General features: G+C 46.2%; 1 protein-coding gene and 1 long non-coding RNA gene across 4 annotated transcripts in view; one reads left to right on the top strand and one right to left on the bottom strand.

The window, feature by feature from the left end:
- Window positions 1-15343, bottom strand: part of LOC124308085 (leishmanolysin-like peptidase) — a 213388-nt gene that overhangs the window by 39508 nt on the left and 158537 nt on the right. For both annotated transcript variants that reach the window (XM_046770432.1, XM_046770433.1), the window contains exon 3: window positions 3700-3730. In XM_046770432.1, the coding sequence (XP_046626388.1) occupies window positions 3700-3730 (31 nt within the window). The remainder of the gene's footprint in view (window positions 1-3699; window positions 3731-15343) is intronic.
- Window positions 1-15343, top strand: part of LOC124308093 (uncharacterized) — a 181355-nt gene that overhangs the window by 31178 nt on the left and 134834 nt on the right. The window lies entirely within an intron of this gene.

Here is a 15343-nt window from a genome sequence, read left to right as displayed (position 1 = left end):
CGACGCGTCGTTGTTATTGTCGATTGCGCAAAGAAAACCGGAATAACCGCAGCGGCAGCGGTTGGAATTAATCAACGTTTATATACGGATTGAATTTTGTAGTTTTAATCCATACGTTTCATAAACCGGTCACAAGCTGTTACAGCTGTACCTGTAAAAGTCCGTCAAATCTCGTCTAAAAATTTATCACCCATTGTACGCAGCGTTAATTGCACAATAATCCCGACTCTTCAAGGCAATCCGCAAAGAGCCAAGCAGGCCAGCCGTTCGTTGCGGATAAAGTTTGATCCCCAAGTTCCGTACACTCTGTGCGTTTGATACTTCTTATCGGGAATCCGGCCGCCGCGCTCAACCGCCATAAAGTTTCGGTTCGTTTTATGCGCTCCTATGATAATGTTATAACATCCCACCCAGCTAAACGAATTCACGGGAGTTAAGCTGTTAATTACACTTCACGCCTGCGGGACAAAATTCACTCCCACAGGTTTAACTATATTGACTAGGAAGCTTTTACGCTTCCGTCGACTCTCCATCCTTTCCTCCACTTGACGTTACGAAAGCTGTACGCTACGTAATTTTGGTATGCACACAAAGCCGTTTCATTACACTCTCTCGGCAGCTCGATGTTCGTTTAATCAAAAGCAAATTCCGTCGCGGGTTGAACAGCCCCACGTTCGATTTATTTCACCGGGTTAAGCACTTTCAATTCAGCTACAGATTTTCTAATCAATTCCATGAGAGCGCGAGCGACGTTTTCCGCAGTAAAATTCGAGTGGTCAAAAGCTGTAAATAGTTTCATTGATCAAAAGTTTCGTAGTTTGTATTTAGTCTTTGGATCACTGAGGCATCCGGCAACAAACCAACCGGCTTTCACCGCGTTCGTACAACTGCTGTACTTGGCCGTAAGTTTTCAATCAAGAGTCTCGGGATCCTTTGCAAATTCGCTGGCACGATTCTGGGAAAGCCAGGTCCAGCTTTGAAAGTGGCTTAGAAGAGCCTGCGGACTAATTACAGAAGCTCAGCCGTGGGAACAACCAAAGAGGGTGGCCGCAAAAGACGAACGTTAGAAAAGTCGATTCGCGTGTGCGGTCCTAAAATACGTTCGTGGTACATGTCGGATGTGTATCCGTAGCAAATACGTCGTCGTTCCGAGCTATCCTGGCAAAAATAACTTCCTTTTCCCCAAGGCTCGGCGCATAGGTGGTTTTACCGAGACGCCAGGCCGACTCTAAGCCAGCCCTAACTCTCACTTCAGTCCAGGATCTAGGGTAACCAAGGGAGATTTTCGGAGACCCAAACGGTTTACGTCGCGGTCGCGTTATACCTCTCGGGGGTCCTCGGAGGATTCCTGATAACATTTATTAAGAAGAACCTTCAGGGAACCGCCTCGTTAAACTCGCGTAACTATAAAGTTACGCTTCTTATACGGAGAAAGTGGGTTTACATGTTACGGCGGATTCACCGGGACGCTGTTATCCCTCCAATTTGCCGTCAGGTGTTTGCCGAAACTTGACGCAAGAAGACGAGTAAATCTGAGATGTGAAAATTAGGAAAACTTCCCCGAAACGCCCCGGATTTCAGCTTTCGCAAGACTCTAATTTTCGAACAATTTTCAAATGGTCGTTACACACTTTCAGGTATAGAGGTACAGCCGTGAAAAGCGAACCGCACGTGCGAGGAAAGAGAATAACGGCTCCAAGTGCAGTTTGAGAGTAACGCGGTTAACGGGTAGAAATGAATTTAAACGTCGTTGTTAGTTTCCCGGTAACGGGGTAGTATTAGCTTTTCTCACCCCACGAGCGAACGAACGGCGTGCAGGAAGCAGTTATACACACCGACCGGGCTCGCGATCCGGGGACCCGAGTTTTCGCCTTGATTGCAGCTCAAACTCGCAAGACTGAAGCACCGGTTGAATATTCTCTTCAGGTTCTTACACATGTACCGTGTATATTGCACATACGTGTCATACATATGCGGCGGTGACGCGACGCTTTATCGCCGCAACTTTCCGCCCCCCTGATTCGAGCTTGCGTAAAACCGTATAAAAGCTGTGAGCGAAACTTGACCCGAGTAAAAGACTCACCCAGAGTGCAGTAAGCGGTAAAACGTATGAAAGAACGAAAGAAAGAAAGAAAGAAAAGAAAAGAAAAGAAAAGCTAGGAAAATCTCTCGCGAAAATAAGGATGCCAGTTAGCGCGACCCCAAATCGAACTGGTCGAGGGCTTATCTTCGAAGTCAGTAAGGACCGGGAAAAGAGAACGTGCAGTTTTCACGCTGGAACGTTTTTCCCCGTTTTCACACGTAAGTCACGGGATAAGCCCGAGGCTGCGAAAACGGGCAGCTTTATCTGGCACTGGATCCAATATCTCGTGGTTTCGTAGACGAGATGTGACGTTGCCCGCGACGCTGCAGCGTGTCGGGTAAAACTTTGGGCGAAAAATTTGGGAGCAACGAAATCCGGGATCAACGCGTTAGCGGCGAAAAGGGGTTTCGATGGGCAAAGAAATGAAATTTCAGGCCCGCTAGTCAGGGTCGCGGACTCTGCAGCCTGGTTGGAGACGCCCGTCAGGTCCTTTCCTGCGCCTATGTTTCGACGTCCGCAAAACTTGCCCTCAGAGCCGAGGCCGAGTTAACTCGATGGGAGTGGGACGCCATTAGCGTTTCCTAAAAAACCCACGGGCGGGCTATTAGGCCAAAGCGCGAGGAGTCGAGGGCCTGAAAGGGTCAGCCCTGAGAGCACCCGTGGAATTTCACCGAGATACGAGTCGTTGCAGCGTTGACACTCCAACGGCTTTCGGGTGTTTGTCGGACGGCTTTCCGGTCGAAGTTTTACTTTGTTAAATAATAATATAACTACCGCGTGTGTCCCGCGGATGGTGAGTTGAACAGCATCGATACTTGTACTGAAAAACAAACCATTCCGGAATAAAATCGAACGAATAATGTACAACTTTTCATCACTTTGATGCGGTTTGAAACGAAACATCGACGCGCTAGTTGAGCTTGATTGTAATTTCGGTATTTGACTGTTTTAGCGTATTTTGTATAAATACTGAATTTCCGACCATCTCGTAATCAGATTGACGAAAAGTACTGATTTTCAACTCACCAGCCCGCTTGTTGAAGAAAGGCTCGCTTTCGAGTGGGTATTTATTCTTTTTCCGAGCCACGTTCTGCGAAATCGTGACATCGTTTCGAGTGCTTTTCGTCGAATGTGCAGAAAGGATCACAAGGACTTGAGTTGCCCGGCGGGTCGTTGTTGATTCCGTTTCGAAATCATACGAGTACCCACGTATACATACGTATCGCATACGTATACCTATACAAATACGTATCTTCCTGTTGATTCATCTGTCGGGAGATTTATCCAGGGTGAACCTGAACCCTAGTTTACACGGACCCAACCGTGCGGATGTTTTGATGCGGTGTGTAACGAGGGAGCAGTGCGTATGTTTGCTACGGTTGTTCAATTAATTTCACTGAACCGACCAGAAATTAGGAATAGTACGTAGGTAAAGGTGCTCGCGCTGTTATTCGCGTTCGCATGCACAGAGACAGCTCACACACGTCGAGTCGTGAACCAGCGAATGTAAGGTTCCCGGATAAATTTCCCGAACTTTGCATATTGCGTGCATCGCGTCGCCACAAGCACAGTGCACGAGGTACACTTGGCGTAGAGGATAATTGGTCGGCACTTACGTTTATCAGGTCGAGCTTCTCGTCGTCCAGCCTGAAACACAGAGGAAAATTGTGTCGTTAGAAATTGACTTGAACATATACATTGGGGATATCGTTACACGGGTTAGCATACATTGAAAGGATCTTGAGTAAGAAGAAAATTGTTTTCCGCAGCGGCAGAGAGGCTGCAGTAGTCTGTCGAAATCTAATTTTCGAACTTGCGACTCGTCGTCGTCGTCGGCATCCTCAGCGAATCCAGGGAAAACTAATTTCCCAACTAGTTTTAGATCCAGGAATTTCTCAGCAGCGCAACAGTTACCCAGCTCAAAATTACTTCCCTAGTATCCAAAGTACCCACGGTGTGCACTTACTACTGTATTTCTGGAAGCCAAACGGTGCGTCCAAAACGCACAGAGTCCAGGTACCAGGTAACGCTCGTTAACTAAATGGAATGCCAAGACTTTGATCCAGGCGTGCCGTACCCAAAAATCAAACCGCCATCCCGAGCCGATCCGTCCGAATCCCGCAATTCGACTAATCACCTGATCTGCAAATATTCGTTCAGGCCTCACCGATACTCGGTGTGTGTACAGCCAGTAAAGGACGGTCATTACCGTGCCGCAGTTTCAGAGAGTTTATCCACCTCTGTTTATATCCCTGAGCCCTTTGCCGCTGCTGCTGCTGCTTGCTGCCCGGTGTTTTGACAATGACTGGGAGCGGAACGTGGTAGACGTTATTGCCGGTTGTTTGCAGACCGTGACACGGACACGACTAAGTAATATCGTCAGGAACGGAGGCCAATAACGCAGCGGATCGTGGCTAAAAGCTCTGACGACGATTTCGTATTCCGTATGAACCAAGGTGCGTGAAAAGGCCTCGAGCTTTCGGGCTTGTTCGGGTGAATGGCTGCATTGTGTTCTTTGAAACTTTTCGGCAGCTTTTTTCTGCTGCGTGTGAGAGAAACTCGTGGATAAGATATCCGCGGTTCAAGATAAACAGACGGAGGGAGACGAGAGAGAGAGAGAGAGAGAGAAAGCGACACGGAGGAAACTATCTCTAGAGGTAACGATCTCCAAGTGCATTTCGAGAGACGGAAATTCGTCAGCAGTTTCGCTACCTCGGCATGCTGGCTCACCAAGTCGAAGTTCGAGCTTGTTGCCAGTCTTGGAGAGAAGTTTGCTACCTTAATTATTGCTTGAACCTTGAGACTTGTGTACAGTGGCTTCGCTCTTCTCTCTCACTACCGCCTGACAAGTCAACACTTGCTTTCGACGAACGTCTCGCAAACTTTTTGCATTATTCGTTTACACCTCACGTACGTTGTTATTCCACTGCAGCATGTGCGTTACCGTTTAGCAAAAAATGCCAAATTCTGTTATCTTTGAATAATTTTCGCGATCATTAAGAAACTTTTTACATGCAAATATGATATATTTCGATTAGTCAAATTCATTTTCCAGTCACAACTCTTGTACCGTGTCGCTTTTACTTGCATCTTCGCTTCTCCGAAACGTTAAGTTATTTGAAACGGAGAATCTACTTCAACTTCGCAACGTAAGACGCAGATTATTTTTTACGTATTATTACCATAATGAATTTGAAACACAATTAACTGAAATTCATCCGTTACTCTCTGACATTTTGATGAGCGTGTGATTAACCGTAAAGAGGCATTGAGCTTTTTCGCACGAAAAGAGAAGACGAAAAATCATCAAAGGCTACAAATCCGTAAAAATGTCTAGCATCGATAGAAAAACTAATACAAAAATATACTTCAAGGGCGTCACTCTCATACGAGTATGACCATGAATAATGCGACTGGCAGTTACGTGGATAAAGTTAAAAATGCAGTTTTAATGTAGCGACATTACAAACGAGCTAAATTTCGTCGCGGTCAAAGTGTAAAGAAGAATTTTCTTTTACGCCGATGATACATACAGATTAACACACGAGTCAGGTTAATAATTTATTCCGTATAATCAAGACTGCGTTACTGCTCACTTTAGTATTAAAATACAATCGACGTGATAGTTGCCGCGTAAATATCACACAACGTTGCACACGTCTCGCTTTAATGACCACTCTGAATATTCAATAGCAATGAATATGCGCGTTGCCGAGCATGAGTCTACTCGAAACAAATTTCTGCGAGGCATAGGCAGATTGCAAAATCCAGAGCAAGGCTACTCTCTGTACTGCGGGAGAAATTTTTAGTTCCGGTTACCGCTCAGTTCTTAACCGGTGCATATTAGTCAAGACGGTAAATTAGCGAGAAACGTGAAAGAAAGAAAACAGGACACGGATTTAACGTCGTGAAAAAAATGTCTAAACTAATTTTTCTCCGTTTAAAAGTTCTCCCATCATCCCTAATCATCCTATCGACGACTTCTTCTCCGCTCTTATCGTTATTTTTTTCCCTCTTCCTTTAGCCTGGTCAACTTCACGAGCAACGAGCGTCGAAAAGACGTGTATTTCTCCACTGCAGTTTTCATTTGTCCCGGCAAAAAAAGAGAGGCTAAAAATTGAAGCAAAACGCGAGTTCCGTCGCCGGAAATTCGTTCGCTATCCGGCCCAGGAAACGGCAGCAGATATACTCGGCGGTAGTTTTGCAAAACACAGTGGAAGCTCGACGAACGAGACACATGCGGGACGTGAGACACAGTTTTGCACGGATTAACAGGCAGACGGTGCTCCGTCGTAGGTGTTGCAGGAAAGATCCCGGCATGCAACGGGCACACACGCACACACACCGTGTACGAACTCGTGGAATATTCAAGTATTCTCGCTTCCGCCGCGCGGGCGGAAAAAAGCGGCACTTAACCACGCGCCAGCACTTCTTATTTTTTTCTTATTTTACCTCATTTTGCCTTTCATTCTTCCATTAATAACTCGCTCAATTTTATACTCTACGAACTTTCTTCTGTCGATCATTTTTCACCCGGTGTATCTATAATTGAATCGCGAGGAGTTGTAATTGACTAACATTCAACAACTCATCGGGCGTAAGACCAAAGTTTAAATCGGGCCAATTTTGCGGGGAATCATTTTTTTCAACCTCCACAAATTATTTCCAACGATCGCGTTACCCGGAAGGGGATCGGCTTCTCGGTTGCCGCTTTTATCGCGATCACCGTTAATTGCCCGATTTCGTATTAATCCCAGATCCCGCCCATATTTTCCGGGCGTTCCGATCAAGTTTGAAGGGGCAGAGGTGGGCGGGAAATAATCGCGGAGCCGAGCGATATTGGCAAACAATAAATACAGACACGGGGCGTTTATCAACGCGTTTTAGCTGTTTTCCGGCTCCATTTTTTCGTCAAATTTATTTCATCGTCGATGAATCGTTGGTTCGTTTTTCAGGTGAGGTGTCGGTTTCGAGTTGCGCTACCCCGCGACACCACCGCCACAGTGCATCGACGGTTGATAATTTTTCATTATTTTTATTAGAGTCGAGAAGCGGAAGAGAAGTTTAAATGGGAAAAGTTGGGTGCCAGTGGGTATTACGGTTTTGCGCAAAATGAGTATACGAGTACAAAGTTTCAGCTGAGAATCAACGGAGCCAATCGAATCTTCGGTCTATACGATTTTCCCCGGGATATCGGTGAGAGGCATCGAGACGTCTTCCGTTTCCCGACGCCCGGAGCCACCCTACGATCACCCCTTGCTAAAAATTGCCGGACTTTTACATCCCCGGACAACGCATATGTATCGTTGCTACAATTGATGTAATATATATGAGAAGCCGAATGCCGCATTTTTTATTAAAAATAAAAAGAAATGGATTATAGTCAAAGGTAGAGTCTGCGGGAGTAGAATTCTTTCATGAATTTCTTCATCCGGGTTTCAACAAAGACGTGGAAAAGAAAGAAGGAACGGACGGACGGAGTCTGAGTTGCCTTGCAGGAATTGCAAACAACCGCGACAAGTACTTGCGGGTAAGGAGAGAAGGGGATGCAGGAAACCGGAAGTCGGAAGACGGAACGGAAGGGGAGCCGGAAGACCGAGAGAAAGGAGAGACCCGCTGGTTACGAGTTCGAGAAGCGCAAGGCACTCGAATAAGACGAATAAGACGAGAGTAACGCGGGAAGAGAGACGGAGGATTACCAAGCTTTGAAATTACGACAAAAGCGAGTAATCTCGAAAGTAAGTTACCGCCGCGCCGCCTCTATACACACTATTTGCACAGAGCCATTATTTTCCCCCTGAGGATCCGTGATTCCCTCCGACCGCGCTACAGGGTGCAGCCTAAACTCACCCCGCTTCAAAATGGAGCAACGCGCATCACGAGGCGTATAATATAACCTCATTCCGCTAACGATATTTCCCTAAAGACATCGCAGACACTTGAGATGAAATACGAGCACGGAGTGACGTTGAGCACCATGGCCGAGCGACCGGAGAGAGGATTTTGATAGCACGTGGACCTGGATCGAGTCTCGATTGAATCTCGCCTTTCGAGCCGCGAAGACTTTACGGGACTTCGAGAAGAAGGCGGCTTCGCCGAATAATTGATTGCCAGGGCTGTCGACTCGGCCTGACTTCAGGGTCGTTAATATGTCTCGGAACAATGGGAGGAAACCTTTCGTAGATTTCGGATCCCCGTACCCGGAGTTGCCGGACAATCGAATTTTGGTCCTATGGCAACAAGGCCGTGCCTGCGTCGAATGTCTTCCTATTTTCCCTTTGTCAAAGGCAAGATTATTCTCACGGCACCCTCGAGACGTCGTCGGCGGCTTCCTTTCCCATTAGCATATTCTTCGCTGTTTTTCTCCTGCTTCCGATGCTTTCCCATCCCCCTCCCCCCATTTTCGCCCAACTTTGCATAACGTCGTCGTACTTTGGCGGTCATTCTGCCGCCCGAACGGCCAAGGAGAACTTGAAACTTTTGAAAACTCGTCCCGGGAACCGAGGAAAATTCATAACCGACTGCGACGATTGGCTTTTGTTCTATTTATTCCACCAGAAGTTTACGACCCGTTTGTCCCCCCTCCCTTCCATCCTTGAGCGAAAGTTATTTCAATTATACGAACTGTTCATTCAACCATCAACCCTTAAACTGCAATTATCCCTTATATACGACTCGGATCACCCGAAGTACCGTAAAATGGGGAGAGCCACTTTCCCAACCTCTGGAATCAGCTTTTCTCCTCCAGGATCATACAACGAAACGAATCGTCTGGCGCACCTTCGTCGTCCGCGGCGTGAAGAGGTCGTCGGGTTCGTTTGGAAGAAAAAATTATCGTTCCCGATTCTCCTCATAATTGCTTTTCCCCAGATCCCTTTCCAATTTCCAAGCACTCGAGAGTCGTGAGAAAGGCTGACAATGGGAGGCGACGGTATAAACTGCAACTGAGAGCTCGGGGAGAATCGAACAGGAATATTAAAATGAAAATAGGGGAAGATTCCCGTTTCATGCGCGCGATTCAACTCGCACAAAAGTTCAAGGGAATCCTCGAGACGAAGTGACTGGCCGAGAGCCAAAATTATGGTAATTTCGAGTATCAAATTTGCGTTTAAGCGTAGACTCGCCGCCGGTATCGCGTTAGCAAATGCAAGGCAGACGCGAAGCGTACCGTGTATTTATATGCGCGGTATCCTGGCTGCGGTGTGGATAATGTCGAAACTTTATACCGTGACTGGTGGCCGGAGTTCTACCAGCTACTGGCGGCTATACCTTGGCACAGCCAGACGTCCTATACGTCATGCGAATTCCGTCCGTGGCCGAACATAGCTGTAATATCACGGGGAGAGGAGAGAGCCGGAACGAATCAGTGGAATACGGGGCCCGATTCCGGCTTGTTCTCCGCTCCATTTATCCGCTTGAAGCCTCTTGGTTCCTCCTCCATCCCCTTTTTCATAAAACACTCGCGGTGAGGAGCTTAGCCGTAAATTGTAGCGGTCGTTGCGAGATAGTGGAACGGTTAGAGATGGTTAATTACACGCTAGAATTAGTCCGCGTTCCTCTTCCGCTTCCCTTCTCTCCCCAACGGCGACCACTGGCCGGCCGAGCAGCAGCCAGTAAATGCTTTTTCCCAGTAATGTCTCGAAAAGTAGGTAAGGGTATGTATTTCAACTCACACCGTTGGATAAAAAGTATGTTGATTCGAAGCATTTCTCCTTCAATTTTATTTGCATCCATTTACAAAATTTTTATTTTTCTATTCTCTCCTCCCCTTACTTTCCGCAATAACGACGAGTAGATTTCTCTTTCCTTCGATTCATCTTTCGGAAAGAAACAAGTCGGACCTACCAACTCTGCCGCGACGAATCGTCGACCAGCGTTCGATAAATATTCCGCGTAGAGAGGTTCAAGGGGGAAACAAGAAGGAAAAAGAAATAAATAAAAGCTTATCTTTTCGGATCGAAGAAAATAACGTGTACACCAGCCCCGTGACTCCGGGTATAGGCGGTAGTCCCCTGATCTACTCTTCCGTCACTGATTTATTTTCGGTGTTTCGCTCGAGCAGCTACACAAACGTCGGATATTGTCTGTGCGCATTTCGTGCCTGGCCAGAGTCCATTTTCCGATTCATCAAAAATGGACAAAACGGCGAAACAGAGACCGAGAAATGCGCCTAAGCGATGCTCCGGTCAACGTTCAGCATACCGTGTCGACAGAGGAACGCGAACGACATTCCCAAGGTTTTATTAAAGCGAACCGAGCGCACGACGTAGAGCGGTGATATTAAAAGAAGTTGCAAAGGTTAATACCATCGAGCCCGAGATATTTTTACCGTCGACTCTGCAGTATCACGAGACAAGCGTCGTCGCAAGACGCGAAACTTTTTCCATGCGCGGAGACGATAAGGTTGGGTCGTGGTCACGGATGCAGGTGCCGTTCGGTAACCTCTAAACTTCCGCACGGCATAGGGGTAATCAGGCGGATTGAAAAAATTCGCGGTGAAATTTCTCCGAGAAAAGTTTGCGGAAAAACGCGAAGCTTTTCCAAGAACGAAGGAGAAGACGCGAGACGAAGAGTCGGAAAGGTAAACAATCCATCTCGTCCCGGAACTAACAAGCGTTCGCCGTTCACCGGAAGAGGCGAAGGTTCAAATACAATTCCGTCGTCGTTGTCAAGTGGCGTCGATTGACAAATTACGTCCCGTTCGAACGCCTCGGAGTTCCGGCGTTTCGCGGCTCTTCCCTTTGACGACGGTGAAACGCGAAATATGGCGCACAGGTGCACCTTTTCGCTTAGGTTATCGACGGCGTACCCTCGAAATCACTTGTTCTCTTCACCCCATGAGTTATTCAGGAGTCGTTCACCGCACGCCCTGCACCCCGTCGTCCGCCCCGTTCCATCGCGTTTCCTATTTGTTTCATTTTCCCCAGCCATATTCCCGCCGCCACGCCGCTGCCCTCCTTCCACTTTTCCACTTTTCCACTTTATATCCTTCATTGGCTTCCGGGAACACACAGAGTTTTGCCCCGTAAAAACGTTACGGTATTTCAACCCGGGTCGGGTCAAGCCGCCTTTTTAGACCCCCAGGACCAGCGAGCAGTCCTAACGGACCGTCTATAGATTATCATCCTTGCCGATTGATTTTACGACGACGGGAGATCACGACCGTTAACGGAAGCAGAACAACTTACAATTGCACAAATTTAACACCGTTAAGGTGAGTTTACCGATTGTTGACTTTTTTTGGTTGCATCCGTTTGATCCTTAGTTCTAAAATTTATAGCGACTGACCCTTTAGCAATCGGTTTTAGTCATCGAGAAGCTCACAATCTGTGCCGTCAATTTGTAATTTTTTAAAATACAAGGGTCAATAATTGGGCCTAAGCGTGTCAATAACTGAATTTTTCAGCCACGCTTTCAATGTCATCGAAATCGAGATAAATTTCGCACACGGGAGACATGCGTGGATATCAGCGATTTTGCGAATTGTATCATACCGACCCCCGAGTTGTTTCGAGGTCGATAAAACAGCGAGACTTTACAGGCGGAGCCGCTCGTGATTCTGCGCTATATCGTTAAGGAGTAACCGTGCGCCTTTTACTGCGAATCACAAAAATCGAGGAGGACGTATCAGCGATTTCGTTTTACTATCTTCCGAAATTAATCTCTGGCATTTCGCGCATGTTCGATGCTCGTCAATTACGTTACGTTTTCTTTTTTTTTTTTTTTTTTTTTTTATTATCGTAGCGGTTTATTTTGCTTCTGATATTTTTTCGAGGTTTTACGCAGATGCAGATCACTTGGTTATTTCTATATCCAGGGACGTAGTAGCGCAGAGGTAATTTTCCCGCGATATGCCAACGAAAATTTTTGGCACGCCGAGAATTTTTCAGGATTATATAGCTATCCGCGATACTGGCAATTTACCAATTCGCGAAAGCGGACAGTGAATTTGAATTTTCGAGCTGGATGTAGAGCGAAGCTCCAACTGACTCGAAATGAAATCGAAGCTGGTTGAAAATAATTGTAGAGAACAATCACGGTGGAACAAAAAAAAAAAAAAAATTGAAAATGCTCTGGATAAGGGGAAGAAAAAGCAATAAAGCAATGGAAAGGAGTGAGTGAGAAAGAATTTGCTGACGCGTCAAAACACTTAAGACTCTGCACATTAAAAAGTCTGTTGAAATATTTTAAAACCCTTTGAAATTTTATTTTTCATTAATCCCTTTCCACAGGCTCGACGAGATTAAGCGATGCAAGTAAATTATACCAGTGACTTAAACAGCGGGGCAATTTACAAATCTCATTTCACTTTGTGGAGATGAATTTCAATCAAGGATCAGGAGCGTTGCCTGCAACAGTCGGATCTTCTTTCGTTGCAGTTTAAGCAATATCGATTTTTCGCAATTAGGTTCCAATTAGTTCTCGAATTCAACCACCGTCAATTACCGTCCCAGTTGAACGTAAAATTTCATCACACGTATACCGCTGTCAAATGCTAATATTCCTCTCTCGGTTCGACGTATGATGTTCGTCCCTAAAAATTTCAGGCTCTATTCGCACACGCACGGTCTACGCATACACGCGCAAATAGAGTCAATCACGCCGGCTAATTCCGCGAGAGTAATAACTGAAGTATAAATTGAGGCGTGCCCGTGGCAGTTAGCTTTTCAGAATTAATTGCTCGGGTCTAATCAATTGAAACAGTCTGCTAGCGGCGGGAGCCGTCGGGCGATTTCGAACAATCAACGTCGCCTAAACTCTTCAGCATTTCCAAAACGTAGAATGCCTGTTTATTGAGCCGCGTCTCGGTTACAGAAGAAATTTCAATCAAGTTGTCGAAGAAGTATCTAAAAATAGAAAGAAACAATAAAAGAAAGAAAGAAAGAAAGAAATAAAGGGAGTAAGAGGGAGACGGGCGGAAAAAGGAGTAACAAAAGTTTTAAATAAAAAAGTTTCCCATCGAAAGAAGAACTTTCAAAGCATATGTCAAAGCATTTCTTCAACGCTTTATATGTATGGTATATGTGTATACGACACGTGCGGCAACTGTGTGCTACAGCGACGTCAACGTGTTGTGCAGGACGTTTGTAAACTAGAGCGTGGGCGTGACGTACACGCTTGCAATACCTTGCAGGGAGCGAGGAGTGGACGGATCCATTCATTCAAGAAGGCTGGGAAAAGTTCTTTGAGTTCCTGTATTCCCTGCACCATGTGCAGGGAAAAGTTTTCGCCGACGCATTTCAGAGACTGAGAAAAAGAAAAAAAAAAAAGAAAGAGAAGAACGAGGAGAAAAAAGTCGAAGAAGTTCCGGTCGTTGGTGAAAACGATACCCGACGTATTCGCGCGAAGAATCACGATCAAAGAACGAAAATAACAATCGGACAAGAATCGGACGATCCACGGATATTGGAGGTAAAATATCCGTCGAGGATGCTGAAGGAATTTCTGTAACACGAGAACCGTGATCCGGACAAAAAAGGGATGGATATGAAAATCAGCGAAGATGAAAGGGAAAGTTCGTTCAATGCCAAATGTCACGAGTAACGAACAAAGTGGTCGATGGTCGTTGTGTGACCATCGCGACAAGGCCCAAAGGAGTTCGAACGTCCAATTGACTGTTTTCCTTCGTCCCCTTTTTCCCTCTTCTGTTTTTCGTACGATTCATATTATAATCCGTCCCAAGGCCGAGGTTTAACACCGCCAATTATATAATCTCCTCGACGTCGAGCCTCACCTGTAACGCATAACAAGAGTCTGCACAAAAGGTGGACCAAATCCTTTTTGATCTCTCTCACGGCTGAGAGCCGGTAAAACGGACACAAAAAGCGGCTGGAAGAGTGCAGCCTAACGACTGTGACGAATTTAAGAGAATGGTAACGCAAAATGGCGGTGTGAATTTCAACAGGAAAATAAAAGATCCATGCATCGACGTCGTGACCGCAAAACCGACTCGACGGTGGCCTCATGACGTGGAAGGTAAATACCTCGACGTTTAAACGTAAACTAGCAGTATTCAACGAGACAATCGCTTTCACGTGCAAATCAACCGGGTACTGTGTACTTAGGCGTACCGCTGCACGAAGGTTAGTACATGTATGTATAGATACATATATGTAAGGTATAAGGCAACGTTCTGAGAAACGAACAACCAGCCAGTGCACCAGAAACACACCGTGTCACCTTGCAATTAGCTCTTCCGCCTTAATCTGTTGAGGCGGAATTCACCCCTTGAAATAGCGGTTCTCAGAATGGGACAGGGAATTGACTTCATTAGTCTGCGTGTAAAAAGCTCGCTCAGAAATACTCGGAACTCGAGTTTCAAGATATTATACCTCTGCACTCTGCACTCCTCGTGACATTCTAAGTTCGCTTCATCTGCCAAATTAACTACGGCAATCTCCGTTCTAAGTTTTCATAGCCCTGTAAAAACTGCGAACAAAAAATGTGCTGTGAACTTCTATAGAATATTTTTTGGTGTCAATCCAACACTATCTGACGCTCAAGCTCTGAATTGACCGCGAGAATTGTTCTACAGTAGTTGACACCGGCTACTTTTGGTCAATTTTAACACCGTAAATTTTCTACCATACACAGATTCATCCATGCTGTCGGTGTAACTGGCAACTGCTGACGATCCGCGGTGGTGAAATGAAGCAGTTATTTTGGGAAAGTCTGAAAATACCTTGGTTCCCATAGCGAGTTCAAAATTGAGTCGTACCTACTCGTCCTGCGAATCAATGAAGCGCGCATTAATCGGTCCGCGTGAAAGCGCGGATCGCAAAATCGGCCATGCGAACCGAGCGAAGAACCGAAAAAGAAGAAGGTTTAAACCTGCAATGAGCTTATAAATTCCGGATAAGTTTAAGCTGGGTTTCGAATGACGTGGGAGTCGTCGGTGTCTCGCAAGGCGACACGAAGTGGGTGAGAAGGTATACCTACGGATTAATCGCGGCTAGAAACGCGTCGCGGAATTCGAAAAGAGGACGAGGTAATGCCAGGGTAAATAATTCAGACGCCCTTCGCAAATTCATTTCAATTCTCAAGGCGTACCGAACAGATTTGGCAGCTGCCGGGGCGTCGAGAAGCTTCCGAGGCGGCTGCTTTTCTATATACCTACGTCGAGCCGTCGCAGGATAGGAGCAGGGATGAGAGGAAGAGCTAGGAGCCCGCCGGCAGAGTCGCTACTCAAGCTTTTCTCGATCCTTTCTTACTATCGCTTCGTATGCGACGCATTCGCTTACCCGATGTACACATGTATAT

The sequence above is a fragment of the Neodiprion virginianus genome, chromosome 6 (genome assembly GCF_021901495.1).
Source record: "Neodiprion virginianus isolate iyNeoVirg1 chromosome 6, iyNeoVirg1.1, whole genome shotgun sequence".
NCBI lineage: Eukaryota > Metazoa > Arthropoda > Insecta > Hymenoptera > Diprionidae > Neodiprion > Neodiprion virginianus.
The sequence above is the reverse complement of the archived record's forward strand: the minus strand, read 5'-3'. Positions and strand labels throughout refer to the sequence as shown.